Source organism: Phycodurus eques, chromosome 21 (assembly GCF_024500275.1).
Source record: "Phycodurus eques isolate BA_2022a chromosome 21, UOR_Pequ_1.1, whole genome shotgun sequence".
In the NCBI taxonomy this organism is placed as follows: domain Eukaryota; kingdom Metazoa; phylum Chordata; class Actinopteri; order Syngnathiformes; family Syngnathidae; genus Phycodurus; species Phycodurus eques.
Window position 1 is genome coordinate 4,708,060 of NC_084545.1, and position 23,811 is coordinate 4,731,870.

The 23,811-nt window shown below is 42.6% G+C and overlaps 2 protein-coding genes across 2 annotated transcripts; one reads left to right on the forward strand and one right to left on the reverse strand.

Moving 5' to 3' along the window:
• Window positions 1-216: 216 nt before the first annotated feature.
• mtfr1 (mitochondrial fission regulator 1) lies at window positions 217-4,054 on the reverse strand. Its single transcript, XM_061665756.1, has 8 exons — window positions 3,963-4,054; window positions 3,209-3,309; window positions 3,034-3,132; window positions 2,053-2,186; window positions 1,437-1,672; window positions 1,115-1,340; window positions 741-894; window positions 217-576 (listed from the first exon to the last, which is right to left on the reverse strand). Exons 2-8 carry the CDS (start codon window positions 3,242-3,244, stop codon window positions 529-531), a joined length of 933 nt encoding a protein of 310 aa, XP_061521740.1. The 5' UTR covers window positions 3,245-3,309; window positions 3,963-4,054; the 3' UTR covers window positions 217-528.
• A 281-nt stretch (window positions 4,055-4,335) lies between these two features.
• Window positions 4,336-12,942, forward strand: armc1 (armadillo repeat containing 1). Its single transcript, XM_061666945.1, has 7 exons — window positions 4,336-4,601; window positions 5,577-5,786; window positions 7,365-7,456; window positions 8,765-8,957; window positions 9,187-9,303; window positions 10,455-10,529; window positions 11,317-12,942. The coding sequence occupies exons 2-7, from the start codon at window positions 5,625-5,627 to the stop codon at window positions 11,521-11,523; spliced, it is 846 nt and encodes a 281-aa protein (XP_061522929.1). The 5' UTR covers window positions 4,336-4,601; window positions 5,577-5,624; the 3' UTR covers window positions 11,524-12,942.
• The last annotated feature ends 10,869 nt before the right edge of the window (window positions 12,943-23,811 follow it).

Sequence of the window (23,811 nt, forward strand, 5' to 3'; positions counted from 1 at the left end):
AGAACACAATTCCACTGCTAAAGATCTTGAATAAAATCATAAAATGGTCCACCTTTCCTCACAAAAACCAACAATAAAATTAAAACATAAATAATGGCAGTAATGTTTTGGCTGACTTGCATCACAATTTAAAACTAAACACTGGTGTGTAATAATAGAATCGAGATGATTTATTTTACCATCAAATGAGGTATTGAATACAAAAAAAAAACCAACAACATCATTTTACATAGGGGTTTGGCAAATTAGTGTTTGGTATACATTAGGAATGTAGGACAATCATTTTAGAGCGCTTTACTAGGACAATCATAATTTACCGTATGACCAGTTGAATCTCACTATACAGAAGACTGGCAACACTGACATATGCATAATAAAATGTCATATAACTTAAAAAGTGCACCAAACCATGAACAGAATTGAGAGGAATATCCCTTTTGTGCTTGCAGAAATATTAAAGTAATAAAGTTGACGATTTGGAACATTCCAGGCCTCTTCCTCGTCAGTAAGCTGCATTCATTCATTCCTTTAGACAAACGTGCGCTTCCCGGTTGATCTCAACATGTGCTGACCAAACTGGCACAAAAAAAGACAAAATGAATGAAGGAGGTCAAATGACAAAATGGAGTAGACAAGAAAAAAAAATTGTGAGAAAAAAAACTCAGAATATGAGGAGAATAATGGCAAAAGCTGCAATATAACGAGCAAAAGACAATATTGATAAAAATGTGTGCCGTTACCAGCGGGCTTTCGGCGGGATGTTTGACTTGGTCCACTTGGTGGTTGTGTTGCGGGTACGTGTGCGCAAACTTCCTCTTGAGAGCCTGCGCGATGAGCGCGGCGGCGTCCGTCGGCTCCTTCATCTTCTCCTCGTTCTCCGCGCTCACCGGCCGACTGCGCGCAAACAACAACAAATACACACATCGTGCCACAGATGGAACGAGGTCGAATATTTAAGGAAATAAATAAAATAAAAACAAAAAAGCTCATAATTCGATTTTATCATCATCACATTTTGTGTTTTTTTCCCCGTCATATCAAGACTTAATCCTCATCTCGATTTCAACCTTCAGATCTATCCTGGTCGTAATGTTAATGACACACGTGTACTCACCTTTTGACGGATCTCAGCTTGACTTTGTTCATGTCCTTGAGGACGTCCAGCATGTTTGGGATGTCGGCGTGCGTCTTTGTCTCCGTTGGGCCTTGCGTCTTTTTCCCGCGCCGCTCCTTGATCAGGTCCATGGTGGAAAAGGTGCGCTGGAGTCCAGAGGGAGGAGGAGGAGGTGGAGGGGGAGGTGGAGCCTGGGGAGGCCCGGAGCTTGTTCCATTGGAGACAGCTGAGGCCAACAGAAGTGGAATGTTGAAATTGTGAAACTCTGCTGCTATCTAGAGGAGAATTTACATCATTACATCAAGAAAGGTAATTTTCCTACCCAACTGGGCACTCTTCTCCTGGGCCAGCACGATCTGGGCTATCTGCGCTCGCAGCTTGCCCAGCTCCGTCTCCAGCGCGCTGATCTTCTGAATGGCCTCGTCGTTGGCGGCCGCGGGGCCCTGGGGGTCCGGGGGGCCCTGGTGGAGGCTAGGGAGAGAGCGCCGCCTGGCGAGGGGGCGTCTCCGAGGCCGGGGTGGGCGCCCCCGGAACGCCAGCCCCTGGGGTGGCCGCGACCTGGTGTTGAAATATATTTATTTGCAAAGGCATTTTTATTTTGAATTACAAACATGCTATAAAGTTTCTTTATAGTTTGTACCAAGCGTCTATTAGGGGGAAGGCGTTTTATTAGAAGGATTTAAATTGTACAAATACAATTCTGCAGTCCAGTGCAAAACTCCAAAATGTGCAGTTTTAAAAACTAGTTTGGTGGGAATAATACAAAAATAAAGGCATTAGCGGACAGTTTTGTTTTCTTTTTTTTTTTTTTTTTTTTTATAAATCATTCAATCTCTGGGGGTTAATGTCATAACCTTTGGCTTCTGTAAATGTCAGCGACATTCTTAGTAAAGGCATCGATTAGAGAGGGGGCCACTATTTGAGGATTCATTTCTCACCGAGGTTTGCCTTCCTCCTCTTCGCCATCATCGTCGTCGTCGTCCTGGTTGATCCAGGAGACGTCGGCGAGTGAGGCCACCGCGTGCTCCTTCCTGCGGGCGATGACATCCGCATCCTCGTCCAGTGGGTACAGCTGGTACAAGGGAAGGCCACGTTGGGTGCATACGCCGTAGAGTTAGCATGGCAACTGTCGGTGAGTGTTAGCATGCTACCAATTCTCATTTTAAATGGAAACCAATTACAGGGACTAGATGTAAAATCCTTAAAAATGGGCCTTAGGCACTTTGTTTATTAGTCAGGTTGCTATCTTGTTACATGTTAGCATTTCAAAAATTGTCACCAGTAATATCTCCTGGTGACAGGCCAAGGATGCAGAATCCTAATCTGCTTTAGCGCATTTTTAAATCAGGTTGCAATCTTGCGACATGCTAGCACACCGACTGTTAGCATGTTAGCATTTGAGCCGTTGTTATTTGAAAACGTAGCAAAGCGGGGCATGACAAAGTCCTGAGCAATCTAGATTTAAAAAATTAAATCAAAAATCATTTTTAACAGCACGGGAGACGCTCTATATGAATGTTCTGCACTCCTATTTCCATGGCCATTCGTCTAAATTACACACAAACACAAAGAAGTAAGAAAGAAGGAACAATTCAGGGATGATGTTGCAGACAAACTGACCTAAAGCAGACATACCGCATTCCGCATAGCATAGGGAGGGGCGCTGGAGGGAAAAAAAGAACGAGAGGTGGGGTGGGGGGGGAGAGAGAGAGAGAGAGAGAGAGAGAGAAAAGGCATGTTGAAAGGGATGGAAAAGAAAGTGACATAGTCACATGCCAACATTTTCAAAAGAGCCTGATCAGTCGTCCGTGCTGTGAGACGCCTCAGCGGCTGTTTATGGTTGGAAAAGGGACAGCGGTCACACAACAGAGCTGGAGAGGAGCTGTGATGTCAACAAGTTGGTCTTTACCATCTCTCACCTGAAAGTGAACCCTGGGGCAGGGTTTGAGAGGAAGGTTGCTCGCGATCCTCCTCACGATACTCCTCGTGGACCCGTAGGGCTTTGCTGATCCAAACGTCTATGGAAAAAAAAAAGGGGTTTCCCAATTACAATCCCGCACACGAACAAGACTCAAATTCATCCTTTTCACCTACCAGGTCCATTTCGATGCGTCCGTAGGATTTATTCATTGCTCCTCAGGCCTGATTGATTGACACATGCCAGAATACGAATGAGCTCGTCACCATACAGGAACCTAAAATGACAAACACATTTTATAATTCATTTTCTATTCCATCTAAAATCAAAATTACAATTGCATTATATTTGTTCTTTTTTTAAATGTACTTTATTTGCTTGATTGGCAAGACAGCATTTTATTTTTAGAAACCATTTTTCAAAGACGCACTTTCATCACGTCAAACACGCATGACATCAGTTACATTTGCACACACACGCACACAAGGTGTCAACAAAAACTTCACATTTACATGATGACAATAATATAGCTATCGCCGTGGAAACTCTTTACATGTAACAATGTGAGCTCAACTCAAAAAAAAAACAAAAAAAAAAAGAAACAAATACAAGTTCGTAGACAACAACTGGTGACTGTTTTTCAACTTGACACCATGCAAAGTGACCTTATTGCGACATTTCTAAGCGTACTAAAACCGATACAAATTGAGTTTAAAAGCATAATTTGTTCGATTTTAATCGTTCATTTTGGCTACCTGATGCTACCTAGTTTAGCCAGCGGAGCTAACCGGATTGAACCAACTTTTTTTTGCAGCTACAAAACCAACGTTTTCGCTGTAAAACGATGGAAAAGGAACGCTTTAAACACAGCTGAGCGAGTCCCGTAAAACATACACGCGTGTATACAATGTCAAATGTGTGTGCGGATACCTTGCAAACTCTGACTGGAGGCTTTACTGACAACTTTTCCAGCGTTTCCACCTTGTTTAGCCGTCGGACGTGTCCCGCAACCCGCATGAGAGGTGACTGATGTGGAGGGTAGTCATTAAAATCTTTCGACCAATTGGATTATTGGGATTATAATCATCATCAATTGCCACCATTTGACAATCACATTGATTGTCACACAGGTCTGCCAATACAATTTAGCCATATTAACAATGTTATCTTGTGATTGGATTTTTATCCAGTCACTCAAAGAAGACTGTCCAATCATGTATCGGAATTTTTGAGTGCGTTCGATTGTAAACTTCGTGTGTCTCAGTGGGAACGTGTCGCGCTCATAGCCGTGTACCACTGGAAGCGGTACGAGGAAGGGTTTCAACGAGCGCACCCACTGACGTGCCACAACACCCAAAACAGTGTGCACAGCTGCTATCTTTAAACGAGCATAGTCAAAGAAAAGGCGGAGGGCCCAGCGTTAATGAACTTATATTATTATAGGTAGTTTAAAAAAAAAAAAAAAAAAAAAAACTGTGGCACTTCGTCCCCGGCAAGACACCTTTTCGTCCCGTGTCACCGACGTTTGGCTGTGGTTGTCTCATGGTTTCGCCGAAAAGTGACTGAAAGGTAAGGTTAAAATGCGTTAGCTTTAGCATAGCCTAGCCACCAGCGACCCGCCTGGGTCTTTTTGTCAGGGCGAAATTTGAGGTGAGGCTCGGGGTCGAACAAAGCCTCATTAAATATCCGCATTTATAAATGAATTCAAATGCTATATTTCCTTTTAAGTAGGCGTTTATGTACGTTCTGACATGTTGAGTTTAGTGGAACGACTTTAGCAGCTCTTTTAATTTAGCATATAGCATGTTATCTGTGACAGGACTACGCATAATGGGACAAATGAGCTATTTATTTGTTTGAACGTGCTACAGAACTTACTTATTACTTTATTATCTGTATCCACGATCGACTATTGTGTTATACAAGTGCTCTTATGATAAATGGGTCAACCAATTGCTGCTTTAAGCTTCTTAAATTTCTCGTTAATTCCTAATCTGTGTTACCACATTTTGTTACTTAAAAAATAGTGTAAACATTTTGTTTTCTTGCTTCTTTGATCCTTTGAGCGAGATTAAAAAAACAATTCCCTATATTTATACTTTATGATCTCAAAATAGATGTATTTCTCCTGATACCAAACAAGCATGGAAACGTTATTTTTTTTAACTGCAGAAAGTTATTTTCCCAGTATTACCTTTCATAGAAATAATACAAATAAACGTTTTTTTCTTTACTGATGATGTGAAATTTAGTGCATTCTGTTGGCGTGGGGGCTGGGGTGTCCCTTTTGGCATAACATTAACACAATCGTTCATAAATTAACATTAACATCATTAACAGTTCAACATCATAAAATAAGATGAGCATTCCTCCAGTAGTTTCCGAGCAGCCGGGAAATGAGTTGCTCATGTTGTCTGTTTCCGATTGGGAATGAAATTCATTCGATGCAATTTTGAAACCTATTGACAGTCCTCAATACATAGAGTCAAAGTTGCGAAAAAGTGACTGCCCTACTAACTGATTTAGCACTTTTTTTGGTCACAGCCGGGCGGAGGTCGGTTGGATGCGTGTGGCCGCCGCACGAGAGGCGCCATGAGTGCGGAGGTGGATGCGCTGACGGTGGTGAACCAGCTGCGGGACCTCGCCGCGGACCCCCTCAACCGCAGGGCCATAGTAGAGGATCACGGATGCTTACCGGGGCTCATTCTGTTCCTGGACCACCCCAACCCGCAAGTGGTCTACTCTGCACTGCTGGCAAGTGTTCCAGATTTAGTCATTAAAACATAATGTGGCAGCGAATTCTGTTATACAGTGGTGCCCTTAGATATGAACTCAATTCAGCTTACTTCACAATAAGCAACAGTTTGGCAAATGGAGAACAGTTACTCAAAAGAGGCTTCAAGCTGTTTATTGCCACTCCCAGTTGAAGTAAACATAAAACTAAGAGATTCACATGTTGATTTCAAAGTACCAAACAGCTGCCTAAAGAAAGGCCCCGTTAGCTTAATGCCAACATACAATGGAACGTCATTGACTTGCTAACGATTTAGCATCAATAGATGTGGTTTCAGAACCCTTTAAATAGCAATGTGACAAGACTTCCCCAAAATGCCGAGTCCGGTTGGAGTGGCCACTTCAACCTGAGTACAACGTACCGGGAATTTTGAAAATCGGATGACGGGTTCTGGAGAAATTGAGGTTTTGGTCCATCCGTTTTCTGAGCCGCTTCTCCTCACTAGGGTCGCGGGCGTGCTGGAGCCTATCCCAGCTAACATCGGGCAGGAGGCGGGGTACACCCTGAACTGGTTGCCAGCCAATCGTAGGGCACATACAAACAAACAACCATTCGCACTCACATGCACACCTACGGGCAATTTAGAGTCTTCAATTAATGCATGTTTTTGGGATGTGGGAGGAAACTGGAGTGCCCGGAGAAAACCCACGCAGGCACGGGGAGAACATGCAAACTCCATACAGGCGGGGCCGGGTATTGAACCCGGGTCCTCAGAAGTGTGAGGCTGACGCTCTAACCAGTCGGCCGCCTTGAGGTTTTTGTTTCGGGGGGGGGGGGGGAGGAAATCCTTTTTGGGCAACATTTTTGTGATATCGCCAATAGAAAATGAGATCCAAAAACAGCTTCAAACTAAAGTCAAACAGTAATGTGGTAGGCATCTCTATCATGAGTGGGCCCACTAAAAAGTCTGAAATATGCCGTGCCTGAAAAGAAACAGGTAGTTTTCCATTTTGGTTTGGAGCAGCCATTTTTAAGGTCATCAAAGAAACTTTCCTAAATATTTTGCCCGATTGCTACCAAATTTGGGCCACTCATACGCGATAAATAGACAACGTTCGATTGTGAGGAATTTGAGTTCTGGTCATTGCATCTCGGTGGCGCATGGCAGCAAAGTTTATTATTGTGTTGCGCATTTGTGGGTTGAGGGTTTGTGGTCCATATTTTGCATTTGAAAATTCCGTTTGTCTTAGCAACATGAAGTTTGGTTGGCATGTCTATCACGAGCACATCCGCAAAAAAAGTCTCAAGAAGCCATGCCTGCAAAGACACAGAAATAGACAATGGTCATCTATGACCACACTTTTCTTGTGTTCTTGTCTATTTAACTTGGACACATGGTCATTGTGAATTAATACACCTTGGAGTGTTTTATGTTATAACAGTTGGTTGGAAAACAAAACAAAACAGTGAAGCGTAACTAAACAGAGCCACTCCAACCACATTTCTTGTTGCTTATATAATACTAGTGTGTTTTATAATGCTACAAAATGGCTGCCCACTGTCAGTGTCTTTGTGTGTGTGTATGTGTGTGTGCGCAGGCCGTGCGCTACCTGGCAGAATGTCGAGCCAACAGGGAGAAGATGAAGGGCGAGCTGGGCATGATGCTGAGCTTGCAGAATGTCATGCAGAAGTAAGTGGCATACACACGCACTGCATTAAACCATCTAAGCTGTGCTGTATTTTTAAAATGTTTTTTTTTTTTTTTTTTTTTTTTATAGCAACGTCCTCCTGTTAGACACACAAAATTTTAACATGCTCAGATTTTTATAGTACAGCAAGAGTCTATTTTTGTTTTAACTTCCGGAGTAACTTTTTAACAGTCATTTTATTTCTACTAATGTGTGCCACACAATGTTAAATTTCTCCTAGTGCATCAGGTTGATTTAATAGTGTGTTAAGTTTAGTTTTTCAATTAAGCTTTATTTGCAATAAAAAAATAAATAAATCCCAGGCATGTAAAAAATCAAGCATTCAAACTATTGACATGAAAATGTTACGATGTGTAATAAATAAAAGGTTGGCAAACGGTACGTACAAAAATACATGGAAATTAAAATATATGAATTTATTGTGAATTTTAAAATAAATGACACTTTATAATGTTCCATAGAAGGCTTTTTTGGTCACTGCATTTCACTTGACACTGAAGAGTGGCGCACTATCTAAAAATATTAAGATACATAAATATGAGGCGGCATGGTGGACGACTGGTTAGAGCGTCTGCCTCACAGTTCTGAGGACCGGGGTTCAATCACCGGCCCCGCCTGTGTGGAGTTTGCATGTTCTCCCCATGCCTGCGTGAGTTTTCTCCAGGTACTACGGTTTCTTCCCACATCCCCAAAACATGCATGGTAGGTTAATTGAAGACTCTAAATTGCCCGTAGGTGTGAAAGTGAGTTTAAATGATTGTTTGTTTCTATGTGCCCTGCGAGTGGCTGGCAACCAGTTCAGGGTGTACCCCGCCTCCTGTCCGATGATTGCTGGGATTGGCTCCAGCACTCCCGTGACCCTAGTGAGGATAAGCGGCTCAGGAAATGGATGGATGGATGAAATAAATATGAATAAAAGAAAACTTAAATTTTTTAAAGATAATTTAACTTTAATCTTCAATTCAGTCAGTTCTTTTGAATAATAATAGTTAAAATCATTTAATTGTATAGAGGAATCAAAATTATAATATAAATGAGAATTCAAACGAATGACGTCAAATCAATAATACATTGCAGTTTATTACGGTTCAACTCCAGTCCTGGAGGTGGCAGTGAGGAGCAGTTGAGAGAGTAATGATAAGAAGGCTTTATTGCACTTTGGATGCACTGGACTTTAGTAGGCCAGTGGCATTTCTGCCTAATAGGTGACTGTTGAAGGAGTCATTTCAGTCATCCCCAGTGGTGTTACATCCAGTTTTTAACGTGGCCCGTCTGCCCCGTCCTTTAAGGAGCGCGTCGCCCGGGGAAACCAAACTCCTGGCCTCAGAGATCTACGAGATCTTTCAGTCGGCCGGTAAAGAGGAAGCCGAGCAGGCGGAGGCGGCCGCCGCCTCCTGCCGACGCAAGGCTCAGTTCTTCCTGGGTTCCAACAACAAGAGGGCCAAGACGGTGGTGCTGCATATCGACGGACTGGACGACTCGGTGGGTGTCGATTCAGTTTTTACGTAGTCTAAACCAGTGGATCTCCAAGTGTGGTACGTGGGCAGTGTTCAAACGGAGTGTTGGTACAGTGACTTGCACCTTTTTTTTTTTTTTTTTTAATTAGTATGTACAGTACGTGTTAAGTACCATTCTGTTATGTAATTTTTTTAATGTAATCTTTTTAACTCTTCAAACGTTTATCCCGTCTTGCCTGTTCCGTGGCGTGCAGACTCGCAGGAGCCTGTGCGAGGAGGCCTTGCTGAAGATCCGAGGAGTCATCAGCTTTACTTTCCAGATGGCCGTCAAGAGATGCGTCGTGAGGATCCGCTCCGACCTTAAAGCTGACGTAAGCAAGCGCCCCGCGCGTTCTACAACAACAGTGGCCGTTTTAGTTTTCAAGTCCTTAAGGGCCAGACTAAATTCATGGAGAATATGTTGCAACTATCGAACAAATGTTTAGTGATGAAATGGTTTGGAGCTTTTTTGTAATATCAATGCCTCTGGTTTTTCAACTTGCATACAGGGCTGCATACAATTCAGTTTGTGTACAACGGCACCGAAACACGTTTAGTAGTCTGCTGTCTGTATGATGTCATACATTTCTGCACCAACTGATATATATAATTAAAAAAAAAAAAAGTTTGTCATTTGTATTTTATTTTATTTTTTTACATTTTTGGATTTGTAAAAAGGGCGGAACGGTGTGGGACTGGTTTGAGCATCTGCCTCACAGTTCTGAGGACCGGGGTTCAATCCCCAGCCCCCCCTGTGTGGAGTTTGCATGTTCTCCCCGTGCCTGCGTGGGTTTTCTCCGGGCACTCCCGTTTCCTCCCACATCCCAAAAACATGCATGGTAGGTCAATTGTGGACTCTAAATTGCCCGTAGGTGTGAATGTGAGCGCGAATGGTTGTTTGTTTGTATGTGCCCTGCGATTGGCTGGCAACCAGTTGAGGGTGTACCCCGCCTCCTGCCCGATGATAGCTGGGATAGGCTCCAGCACGCCCGCGACCCTAGTGAGGAGAAGCGGCTCAGAAAATGGATGGATAGATTTGTAAAAAGTTAATTCCTTTTCCAGGTGTATTTTAATTATTTTCTGTAAATATCTTTTGTTTTTTATTTTCTATATATTTTTTAGAAAAACAAAAAAAATACTTAAATATATATTCTGTGCATTTATTTTTGCATTCCAATTTTTATTTTTGATTTCCATATTTTGTGTTTGTATAATTCTAATTGAAGACTATATTTTATTGGAAATAATATTTTATAAAATTTACTTATTTTGAATAAAAAAATATTGTATTTCATACCATACTTTCAGATATTAATATGAAGGGATACAGACAACCACAAAGAATGACTGAGTGCCATTCAAACAGCTTTGAGTCTTGTTGCCTCAAGACTGAAACAGTCTTGAGGCAACAGTACATGTTAAAAAACGTTCACAATCCACTGTACTTATTAATATTTTAAAAAATGTATTTTGTGTGTGTCAGGCGTTGGGCTCAGCCATAAACTCCACGAAAGTGATGAAAGCTCAACAGGTGTTGAGGACGGACGATGGAGGAGAGGTGAGGACGGACCGCTCAGCTCAGATGACACGCATTTATGAACATGTAAAAAAACTACGGAAATGGAAATATACATCAACACAACTTTTTATTACCAGATATGGCCAGCAGGGGTCAGGCTTGACTCAGTCATTACGTCAATCCAGGCGCACATGTTTTTGTCTGCTTGTTTTGTTGTTGTGCAACTGCTGTTTGTATCAATATGTAATTTTGTGTAATGATGGCGAGAATACTCCAGATCGGATCCCGAAAGGGCATTTGGGATCAGCGTACATTTAACATGAATGCTTCTGTCAGTTGTCGTCAGATCAGCTTTCTGTTTTTATAGTCAATCTTAATAGCTGCAAGGAAGTACAGTTTAATCCACATATGATCAAAATTGAGCGTTTTGGGATCAATGTAAATATAACATTGAAAGGCCTACTTAATACAGTATGTTGGAATGCTTGTGCCAAACATCATCAAATCAGGTTGTAATTATGTTGGATTTTAATTGCTGGAAGGAAGTACAGTCTAATCCAGATCTGATGTAAACATCATATCGTGTTGTAATTAGCCTTAGTGTTGCTGAAGTGAAGTACACATTTGATCCAGATTGGGAATTTTCCTTGTTCCTGAGTCAGGGCACTTCTTGATTTGCTACATTCGCAAGTCGAGGTACCCACTGTTCAATTCAGGATTCCTTCTCGGTCTACAGGAACAACCTTGCTTCCGTGGTGGAGGTCTTGTTTTGTGTGTCGTCACTTCCATTTTGTCTGTTCACCTACTTTGTCTGTGTGCGTCGCAGCTGATCATGCCATTCCAGGAAGAGGGCGAGGGTGCGGCGGGCGCGTCGACGGTAGAAGAGAACACGGACATCCCGGACTACCTGCCCGAGGAGGAGAGTCCGTCGCAAGATCCCGACAAGGCGGTGACGCGTGTGGGTTCCGTCGCGGACGGAATGGGCTGGCTCAACACGGCCGCCAATTTCCTGACTCGCTCCTTCTATTGGTGACCCACGCTGGTCACGCCCCCCCCCCCCCCCCCCCACATGATACCACCGTGCGGGTGGGCTTAGCCTGGACTTACCCCATATACACACACAGACGCACACAGCTACAGTGTGTGCATACGCTAGCTACTGTATGTCCCCAAACTAGAGGACTTGAAATCAGCTGACACCAAGGACACTCGTTCTGATAAGTTGGGAGATGATTTTTGTGCATGACCCCCCCCCCCCCCCCTTCAATTCTAGAATATTTATCATACTCATATTTTCACGCTTCATGTTATTTTTTATCTTTAACATTCTTTAGTGCCAATCTTGCCCCAAGTACTTCCGTGTGCCTTTTTATTTTTTTTGGGACATTTTGCTGTAACGATTATTTATTCATCATTGGAGCGTCCAGAGAGAGCGTAGAACACGTGGCTTTTTTTGCTTTTCGGCGGCCATTTTCGGCCTCCAGGCCATAACCATAATAACAATTTAAAAAAGAAATAGGAACAAGCAAATGTTTATTAAAGATAAAACATATTAAAATACATTTAGACTTTGTTGGCTGACTAATTTCATTTAAGTTTTGTTGTTCCAAAAATAAAATGGAAACTATGAAATTGATTTAAGTCATAAAATGATGAAATTACAGCAAATGTTTAGGGGTTTATTTTAATTTGAATGATATGTATTTTTCATTAAAAAATATTAAATACAAATTAAAATTTAATATTTGATAAAAAAAACAAAAAAAAAACAGGGCAACTAAATTAAATGCTTTTGGGTAGTTTTGTAACAGTTCATCTGATTATAAAACACCCAAAATAAAATTTGTAATAAACATTTGTGTAATCGTAGCATCTTATAATTTCGGAATTGAAATGGCCACTGATAAGAAAACAATTTCCCCATCCTTCCAATAGAGCACCCGAATACTCCACATAGTATCCTGTATACATAATATCATATGTACATTTTGTAAATGGTGCTTGACCCCCACCCGAATAATCTTGAAACTTTTTTTGTCAGTTTTGTTTTTGTGCGACTAACTCCACAAAAACGGGATCTCTGTTGCCGAAAGTGCTTACCTCACATCCCAGGTTGACCTGTTATCCTCCCCGGCATTATGTCGCTCATAATTAACGTCCTGTACACAACAATGCTACGCAGTGTAGTGCTGACTAGGCCACTTGTCTCGTCTCTTGTTAGTCGAAGTCGAAAAGCGGCGACGTGACCTCAATCTGGCTGTGGTTGCTACTTCCTGGTAAAGCAATAATATTGTTTTTTTTTTGTTACATTGATCAGTATTTTTTTGTTTAGTATTAGTAGTCCTCAGGTGTTGCTCACATTAGATCCCAACAGCAGAAATGTACAGACGTCTACCCTTGTAATATACTGTAATACTCATTCCCATCAAATGACCATAAACTTCAAATTCAACTTTGTTGTTTTTGTGCATTTTTTTTTCTTTTCTTTCAAACTAATTCAACTTTCTTCCAATGAGAGGTGCCTTAGGGTAGTGGGGGGAGGCAATCCAGCGGCGCCAGCCTTTGCATGGTGCTGGTGGCCAAGCAGCAGTCAGCAGCCGAGGCCCAGCTGCAGGCCCTGGAGCAACACTGGTGGGCCACATGAGGAGGAAGATGTCACTTCCTGCTGCAGGACTTCATTAGGTACACACGCACGCAATCCAATGCAAGCGATTTATGAAGAATACTGAATAATTTTTTTAAAAAATTTTTACCCTGTTATGTTATGTCTATGTGGTTATAAATATATTTTGCATTATTGTGTAAAACAAAATGCAACTGCGGCATGGTGGCCGACTGGTTAGAGCGTCAGCCTCACAGTTCTGAGGACCCGGGTTCAATCCCCGGCCCCGCCTGTGTGGAGTTTGCATGTTCTCCCCGTGCTGCGTGGGTTTTCTCCGGGCACTCCGGTTTCCTCCCACATCCCAAAAACATGCATGAATTGGAGACTCTAAATTGCCCGTGGGCATGACTGTGAGTGCGAATGGTTGTTTGTTTGTATGTGCCCTGCGATTGGCTGGCAACCAGTTGAGGGTGTACCCCGCCTCCTGCCCGATGACAGCTGGGATAGGCTCCAGCACCCCTGCGACCCTAGTGAGGAGAAGCAACGTATATACAACAATGTGTATATATATATAAATACACAATTGTTTGCCAAAAAGCAATTTAAAAAAAATAAATGTGGAGCCGGACGACAAAAAAAAAAAAAAAAAAAAAAAAAAGCACAAACGTAATAGTGTGGTACTACCCGACAATATATTATAGAATTCTATAAATAAAGACTACATAAACGTTTTGTTAATGAAAAAATATGAATTAAAAAGTCATTTGCAATTGGGTACAACTGTTTGACAAAAACATTTAAAACATCCAATTGAATACAAAGATGAATTAACGGGTGGAACTGATTTACAAAATATATGAATAAAAATAAATTGCAGAGATATACAAATGTGTGGAACAGGGTGACAAAAATATATGCAAAAAATCCAATTATGTATACTGTATTTAATGCTGTAACTACATTGTGTCAAGTTATTACATACAAAAAAACAGTAGCTTTTAAAAGCAAATGGCGCTGCACTTGCTGAACGCGCATTTCAGTCTACAATATATTACAGCACTCACTCCCCCGCAATCATGGTCATCATCAGTATCCGTGCAGTAATAAGCTTGCTTTTACTGGTGAACACAGTAGACGAGGTGCTTTATTGTGGATTAAATGACATTCTGGAGGGCTTTGTATACTTCCGCATGATGATATTCTATATGATATTAGCGCTCTTCGAGAAGCTTGGCCACATAGGACACCTCGCCTTCCTCTCGGATAAAAGCCAATCAACGTCGTCGTCCTATCGCTGCACCGCCTTCGTCGATTTGCATGTGCGCGTCGAGGGCGGCGAGATGGCGGGCCGAGTCGACGCTATCGGCCGTAAATCCCACCGGCGGCTGTCGGGGTGGCGGGAAATGATGTGACTCTGGCAATTTATGTCAAATAACTTTTGAGGACGTGGCGAGCGCGCAGGGAGCGATAACTCTTCTTCTTCCCCCCCGGGAGGTTTAATTGAGACATTTCTCTTGATCTGTGTTGTTGCGCTATAATGTCGCTCTTTATTGCGCCTGAACGAAGGTCACCCGCTGAATGTTTGAGGAGCCCGTTTGATCGTGTGACACCCAGCTAAAGACGCAGCGTAGTCAGCGAGATATAAGAAGACTCGTGACCCAATGCGGAAATGCAGTGCTGGCTTGAAATGAGAGTTCAATTTGTTCCGTGACCATGCTCGTAACTCAAATAACTCATCTCAAATAATCTTTCCCCATTGAAATGAATGGAAATGCAATTAATAGGTTCCAGGCTTCCCAAAAAAGTAACAAAATACTTGTTTTTTAATGAGAAAAATAAACAATGACCTAATTGGACAAAATTATACAGTGTTTGACACACTTTGTATCAATTGAATGGCCATTGTACTGCTGCCGCCCTTGGCCACCTGCGGGCAGTATAAGACAGAAAGACGGATATACTGTACTTTTTCGTCTGTACGGTTTTGACTTCTCAGCTCCTCGCCAAAGATAAAGACTACATGACTAAGTACTGTTATATTGAGTGTCTAATTGTTTTGCTGCACCAGTTGTGTTCAAACCTCCTGTTATTTGTTAACGTCATGGAATTCACTAAAATTGGCTGAATCAAACCAAATTGGCCAACTTCCTGTTGTGTTTTGGCCATGGGTCGGTGAGACTTTTTTGTGCCTAACATTATGAACAATGTGTCCACCAAATTTCGCGTCGATTGACGGAGCTGGTGTCTGGTAATTATTATTATTATTTGTTCAATCTTTCCAGTCGCCCTTGTGCTACTACAACCCCAATTCCAATGAAGTTGGGACGTTGTGTTAAACATAAATAAAAACAGAATACTATTATTTGCAAATCATGTTCAACCTATATTTCATTGAATACACTACAAAGACAAGATATTTAATGTTCAAACTGATAAACTTTATTGTTTTTAGCAAATAGTCATTAATTAATTTTATGGCTGCAACACGTTTCAAAGAAGACTGAGAAAGTTGAGGAATGCTCATCAAACACCTGTTTGGAACATCCCACAGGTGAACAGGCTAATTGGGAACAGGTGGGTGCCATGATTGGGTATAAAAGGAACTTCCCTGAATTGCTCAGTCATTCACAAGCAAAGATGGGGCGAGGTTCACCTCTTTGTGAACAAGTGCGTGAGAAAATAGTCCAACAGTTTAAGGACAATGTTCCTCAACGTACAATTGTAGGGAATGTAGGGATTTCATCATCTGCGCTCCTTAGTATCATCAAAAGGTTCAGAGAATCTGGAGAAATCACTGCATGGAAGCGGTAAGGCTGAAAACCAACATTGGATGCCCGTGACCTTCGATCCCTCCGGCGGCACTGCATCAAAAACCGACATTGATGTGAAAAGGATATCACAACATGGGTTCAGGAACACTTCAGAAAAGCAATGTCAGTAAATGCAATTCAGCGCTACATCCGTAAGTGCAACTTTAAGATTGAATTAACTTTCATTTAAGATGGACTGATTCAAAGTGGAAAAGTTTTCTGTAGTCCGACGAGCCCACATTTCAAATTGTTTTGGGAAATTGTGGACGTCGTGTCCTCTGGGCCAAAGAGGAAAAGAACCATCCAGACTGTTATGGACGCAAAGTTCAAAAGCCAGCATCTGTTATGGTATGGGGCTGTGTTAGTGCCAATGGCATGGGTAACTTACACATCTGTGAAGGCACCATTAGATACATAGATACTGAAAGATACATACAGGTTTTGGAGAAACATGCTGCCATCCAAGCAGAGTCTTTTTCATGGACGCCCCTGCTTATTTAAGCAAGACAATGCCAAACCACATTCTGCACGTGTTACAACAGCGTGGCTTCATAGTAAAAGAGTGCGGGTACTAGACTGGCCTGCCTGCAGTCCAGACCAGTCTCTCATCGAAAATGTGTGGCGCATTATGAAGCGTAAAATATGACATTGAAGACCCCGGACTGTTGAACAGCTGAAGCTGTACATCAAGCAAGAATGGGAAAGAATTCCACCTATAAAGCTTCAACAATTACTGGTAAACATGACCCTGTCCAAGCTTTTTTGGAACGTGTTGCAGCCATAAAATTCAAAGTTAATGATTATTTGCTAACAACAAAGTTTTTCAGTTTGAACATTAAATATCTTGTCTTTGAAGTGTATTCAATTAAATATAGATTAGACATGATTTGCAAATCACTGTATTCTGTTTTGGCGGCACGGTGGGCGACTGGTTAGAGCGTCAGCCTCACAGTTCTCAGGACCCGGGTTCAATCCCCGGCCCCGACTGTGGAGTTTGCATGTTCTCCCCGTACCTGCGTGGGTTTTCTCTGGGCACTCCGGTTTCCTCCCACATCCCAAAAACATGCATTAATTGGAGACTTTAAATTTCCCGTAGGCATGACTGTGAGTGCGAATGGTTGTCTGTTTGTATGTGCCCTGCGATTGGCTGGCAACCAGTTCAGGATGTACCCCGCCTCCTACCCGATGACAGCTGGGATAGGCTCCAGCACGCCCGCGACCCTAGTGAGGATAAGCGGTTCAAAAAATGGATGGATGTATTCTGTTTTTATTTATGTTTAATACAACATCCCAACTTCTTTGGAATTGGGGATGTATTTCATGACTAATACTGCAAATGATTGGAAAGAAACAAATGATAGGCGATATAACGTAATATCATCTTCAGTGTAGGGCGCAGACGTTTTTACGTGGAAGGACTCCACACTCAAATTTGACTGACGTGGCTTCAGTAGGTGCCCCGGTTTTGGTTAGCAACAGGGCTCCAAATGCGTGTTAAAATCTTTTAATGTCAGTGTGTTGGAGCAGCTGGTCGCATACGTGTGTTGATGAGATTGATACGCACACATACAAAGTTCATAATTGTGGTCATAGCTCATTATTGTCCCCCCATTGGATGATTTGGCTCAACCAGAGGAAGGAAGTGTGGGTTGGGTGAGGGAGCACTCCGGCCCCTGTGACACAACCACGTCCGCCCGGCGACAACCTCTCCCGGCACACTCGATTGGTGGGATGAATTATGGCTGTTGAGAATTAAAAGGTCCCCGGTGTCAAAATAATTCATAATATTATGCATATCGGGCCGGATATGTGGATTAGGAAGATAATAAAAGATGCGGTAGACTATCGACTGCGAGGGGGAGGGGAGTTGGTGGCGGGTTCAAGGTCCAACAAGTGCGTGCACGTATAGGCCCGTCAGTCAGCTCTGTGTGTGTGTGTGTGTGTGTGTGTGTGTGGCATGGTCCAGCGCACGGATATATACACACACATAACCTGAGATTTGAGCGTAATTGTCGCAAAACGGCTCATCAACGGATCTGCCCGCCGCCATTAGGGCCCGGCAATATGGTATGACATTCACACTCGCCTCTGTGACAGGTTATTATAGCGCTGTAATTAACCCGACTATCCTGGTGCACAGGAAAAGAGAATTGTTAAACAAAAAAACAAAAAACACACACATATCATTTAAATAATGAATAAATACATTAAAGAAGCTGTTTTCTTCCAGCCATGTAAAACAGTATAATGATTTTGCAGTTCAAATCACACGAGACTTCAGTTCGGTAAGTACTTAAAGAATTTACTCTGCAAGGGGTTTTCCTCTCTCTTGTGAATCACAACAGTAAAGAATAGTTCAAATACAAAAAAGGAAGCAAAATTTGCCTCAAGGCTCTGCAGGGATTCAGAATCAGAAAACGTCATTCATCCCATTTGGGCAATTCAGTTGAATGGCTCATTTTTCCACACGGACTATTGTTACACGTAGAAACAAGTTGGCGTGATGGTGGCGAGCCAGGAGGAAAGAGTCTGTAAAAGAAAGTTTGGCATAATTTCAGACTTAACGAGGAAGATAAAGTGCAATGTCTACCACAACAGCACGTGTGTTAGCTGATTTAATATAGCCTTTTATCGCTAGTTAGAACGTACTGTAATGTAGACACAGCCGCCGGTGCACGTACAACTGCATCATTGAACAAATGGTAAGAAAACAAACACGGAATAAGCACATTCAAACGCGAGCTGCCGATGCCCACAACACAGTCGGCCGCTCCATACGCAGACTGGTCGACGGGTTAGCCAGTTAACAGCCGCCCAACTATACACTAATTTACTGACGCCCATGTCACTCACCAAACCACGCCCCACCCTTTAAAGCCTTTCGCACTCACAGTCACAAATACGACAGGACAATGTGAGAATATTGACTCCAGGTGGACAAAAAGAATACTCGCACCTCACGTGCACTTTTTTTTTTTTTATGTTAGTAATCGATGGAATGAAATGGTAGAATACTGGATTTAAAAAATATTCAGTCATTGCAGCCCCACTTCTGATGCTAACACTGAATGCTACCAGCCAGATCTTGTGAGACTTTCAGCTCAGTCATGACCTAAAGGACTAACCCGGCAAGTGTTTTGCTTTTTTGGCTTTTTTTGTGTGTGTGTGATGCCACCTCCGTTATGAGTCTATCAGGTGTCTCTAAAGGGTGAATAGTTTTCCTTTAGTTTAGCTGCACATTAACTTTTTCATTGTTGTATGACCGTTCCAAATGTTGTTACATACACTGTTAATAATTATATGAATAATTTCCTCTGTATTGTTAATATTCCGAATGCCCATTTGTTGTTGTTGTTCATATGCAGCCATGTGAAAATCTGAGAAAAAAAATTAATAAAGGTGCAACTTAAAATTTGTGCTGGCTATTACACAATTTAAGACAAGTGAACATTGTTATGAGTAATGAAGCCCATCTGCTGCCCCCCCCCCTCTTTTGTCCACATGGTGTGTGAATATGATAATACCTGCGAAATGTAATATAATAAGTCCCCAGTGCTTTTATAAACCCTTACGTACTGGATTCAAAGCAATGGTATCCTATTTAAGAGGACTCCAGAAACATGCAAAAAAAGAAAAAAAGTGTTTTAATTGACAAGATCCAAAGCCCACCTTCACACAGCAAAGTGTTCATGTTAAATAGTGGAGCAGTGGGGTCTGTGTAGTGTTGCCTTTGTGGCACGCTCGCTGAACAGAAGGTCCGCACTCCCTCCCCGCCTCCCCCCTCCTTCATAACGGTGGCAGATGGCTGCAGATGAATCCCTCATAATCATGTCAGGACGGCTCGCCCGATCCCGATTCATCTCTTTAAACACATTTTATGCTTTCACAAAGATGGAGGCGGCCGGCGCGCAACTAAAGTACACAAAGCTTGTCCTTGCAAACAAGTGTTCCCGCTCCCTAACACCACTTAATCATTGGTGCTCCTGTTCCTGCACCGCACACCCGGTCCATCCAACACGCATGCAAGCACACGATCAAGTCCACCTTGTTTCCACCATGAGTCTTTCTCACACTTTCTGCTCATACCATCATTGTCTTTATCATAAGTCACTTGCTGCTCTCACATCAGGGGAAAGCCATGGGACACGATAGTTTGGTAGTCAATCTTCACGCCAGATCGGCTTTCAATACATCAGTTCTGTCAGCGTGAATAAGAGAGATCGTCACTGTCAAATTATGTCCACGTTCGACGCATCCGGCAAGTCTCTACGGATGCGTTGGCGTTAACGGGATTCGCCACTGTCGCATCCACGATCGCCGCATTCTATCCTTCACTACTGATGCGTTCTCATTTGCCACTGTTGCAAACCCCGTCATCACATAAATGTCACAGTCGCAACTGCGATCGCTGCTATCGCCTCAACCACAAATGCTGCAACCGCGATCGCCGCAGCCATGATTGCCGCCACCACGATCGCCGCGATCTCCATTGCATCTGGGTTTGGTGTAACCACGCTTTTACATCCAGCTTCACATCTGATACGTCTTTACAGAAGCATCCGTCACCGCTGCATCTTCGCTCGCCTTTGCCTTATCTACTTTTGCTGTATCCTCGTTTGCTGCTTTCGCAGTCTGTTCTGGAAAATAATAAAATTGGTTTTATGAATATTAATTACGACTAGCAGCAGTGGTATTTTTTAAAGGTGCTAAGGTGTGTATTTTCACCATCTGCCCACCTCTTCCTGTCCATACCGTGATAATGTTTCTGTGCTTTCAGGAATAGTGTCTATGTGGAGCCACTGGCTGCCCTTACAAAGTATAAATCTTTCTAACAAGCTTTCATTTGAGTCCCGCAAGGGTGCTGACAATTTGCCCTAAAGAGAATTGTGATTATTATTATTATTTTTTTATCCCCCCAAACTCCCCCTCCATTTCTGCCTGTTCCTCCCCCCGTCAGCCATGATAATTGTGGCTCAGGTGATGCTGGTCTCACCTCATTTCAGGGGCCATGCTCGACTAGGGCCATTTTCCCCACTCAAAGGCCACATCATTGCGCAGCCCCCCACTTCTCATTAATCCCTTCTGATTGGCTGCTCTCTCGCTCTCTCTTGCTCACTTCTATGTTCCACATCGCAGTTTTGTTTAGCTCTTGTTTTCTGACTGGATGCCCTCCTACGCCTCCACATTAACCCCTTGAGTGAGGACCACCTCCCCCTTGTGTTGCCCACCTCCCCATCCTCACATATCCATCGCTGTTATTTCTAATTCCCCTGACAGGATGACATTGTTTTGGAGCTTTAGCTTGTACCTCTCCTTCTAAAATTGCTCCACGTTTACAATTCAGTGGATGAAAACCTGACATACTTTTGATTGTAGTGGCAATTCTGTCCATTCAGCCAGAGGAATCCCACTTCTGACACAGAGTTTGTAGCGGCTATTCAGTTAACGAGGAGAATGGTCCAGGATCCTGAGAGAGTGGCCCTCAGTGTGCTTTGCTGGAAAACCAGGAACAACAATTACCATTACCTTCACATTCTCTTGATCCATTTAGCCAATGGGTGCCACTTCTGACACTTGAATATGTATATCATATTCTGCGTCTAGTCATAAAGTGAACAAAACAATTCTTCCCCCCATTCTTTTCCCCAACAAACTTTTTTTTGTGTGTGTGAGTGCGTCTGCGTGCTGATTGTTGAATTATTCATGAAGAAGGAACCATCCGAAGAACTGTGATTAACATGAAATAACAATTTGCTAATTTATGGAAACTCGCAATTAACTCTCCTTATTCGCCGTGACCGCATGAAACATTCATAAACACACGGTGATGTCTTTGATTCCACTGTTGTCATTCAGTAAGGCTGAAAATAATGTCGAACAATTTAGAGGTCAAAGCCATCATCATGCAGCATGTCAGCAAACCTCCAGCTAACATTTCTTTTTCTTTGGCTTTTTAGGGTGCCATAGAGTGAGTGCAGGAAATTGAACTTTACAAGGCTTTGATTCCAGCATACACCTTCCTGTTTTTCTCCGTTATGACATTGTCAAAGGGTGAGTAGTTTAACTTTAATTTTGTTGTCTTTACACTTGCTTGATTATTATTATTAATTAAACTGGCACTATAGCGTTAACGTAGAGTGACAGAATGTGTCGGGTTCTTTTTCAGAATATTTGTCACTTGTTGCTAGACAGACTTAGCTGGACACAAAGGGCCTGATGTATACAGTCAGTAGTCTGCATTAAACCTGAAATGTACGACATTTAAAAAGAAAAATGCAGAGTGAGACCAATGTAGTTCTATTTGCTGATGAATTTGGGCCCACCTGTGTTGCTGGCTGCGCTAAGTAGCGACATCAGTTTTAATTAGGGCCCTCACAGAGTGGCTCGCTAGCGAAAATGAGGGTATTAATTATCACGTTTAGCAGATATCACAGTGACAAACGGTGACAGAGGAGGAAGATTCCCTCCCAAAAACACCTCTGCTCTTCCTCACTTCCTGTCCTTCATACAACCTTGGCTGAGAAGCATCCTCCATCATTCGTAACAATGGTGACACTTCCTTTGGGCTGTTTGCCTCAAGCTCGTAGTAGCGCTTGCTGCAGACCATACTGATGTCTAATTTGTCGCCTATTTCATACGGTAATTGGGTACTTTTTCCTTCATGGTTCTCATGGTTTGGTCTGTCTAGAGAATTTAAACCCGCCTACACAGCCATCTATTCATTTTTGCACTTGCTGCACCGCCGTAAGACCTCGCCGACTTCTGTTTTTTTTTTTTCTTCAATCCAGTTGAACTGAAATTTAAGGCCTCGAGTAAATATAACTTTTAGTCATAGTAATTAGCTGCACCACCTGCTATTTTTTTCCCCCAGGGAGGCATTCTTTTTTTGTGTGTGTGCATTTAAACGTTAAAAAGCGTCCAGCGAAAGTCGCTCCTCACCGAACACCTTGGCTGTCTGCGCTCTCTCCCAGAAAAGCGTGGTATTCATCATCATCACGGCCCGCCATTAGACGATGTCACCCTATTAAACAAATCACATTATCGTACTTGCCATTCATTAAACTCAAAGCCACTCAGAGACACTCGGAGACGGTGCGTCGGTGCCAAAGGGCAGCGCACTCCAGCATTCCACTTGGACACCTCCCCATTTCACATTTGCATACAGAGAGTGGACCACAATAGTAGGTACACCTTCATCCAATGGAGCTACTGGATATGCAGTAAGTGCAAACTACAACCACAACAACAAATGTATTTTTCAAAGAATACCAGAGAGTGGTTATCTTCCCAGAGCATATAAGAATTCTCAATAAATTATTCTTTACCTTCTGCGAAAACCGACCAATGTTACTGCAACTTAGTTGCGACAGTCTTCCACGGTTTAAGCTTCAACTCTACGTGTAGTTTTTCTATCCTGCCCCCGGTGGCCAAGAATGAACTGCACAATGCCCACTGAATTATCATGATGCACAAACTGATTAATTCTTCAAATCTTATTTAATAACATTTTTAATGGATGTTATAACATACAATGCTACTGTTTTTCTCATTTAAAAAAAACACGCTACAAATTTTCTTTTTTCTTTTTTTTGTTTTTTTGGGGCGCTGGAATGGATGAATGACATTTGCATTAATTTCAGTGGGGAAAGATGATTTGAAAACAACCGCGAGCGAGTTTCAAAGTAATATTTAATGTGCATGTTTTCTTCTAAAGACTTCTTTAATATTCCTCCACTCCCCTTCCATCTGCTGCCTCCCCCAAGGCACAGCCGCCCCCCCTCTATCACTGTGTGTGTGTGTGTGTGTGTGTGTGCGCGCGCGCTGTATGTTTCCGTCATACGGTGCGTTGACCCGCACTGTCGTCTCCCTGATTAGCTCCCTGATTCACTTTCCTTGTGCGCTAATGTGC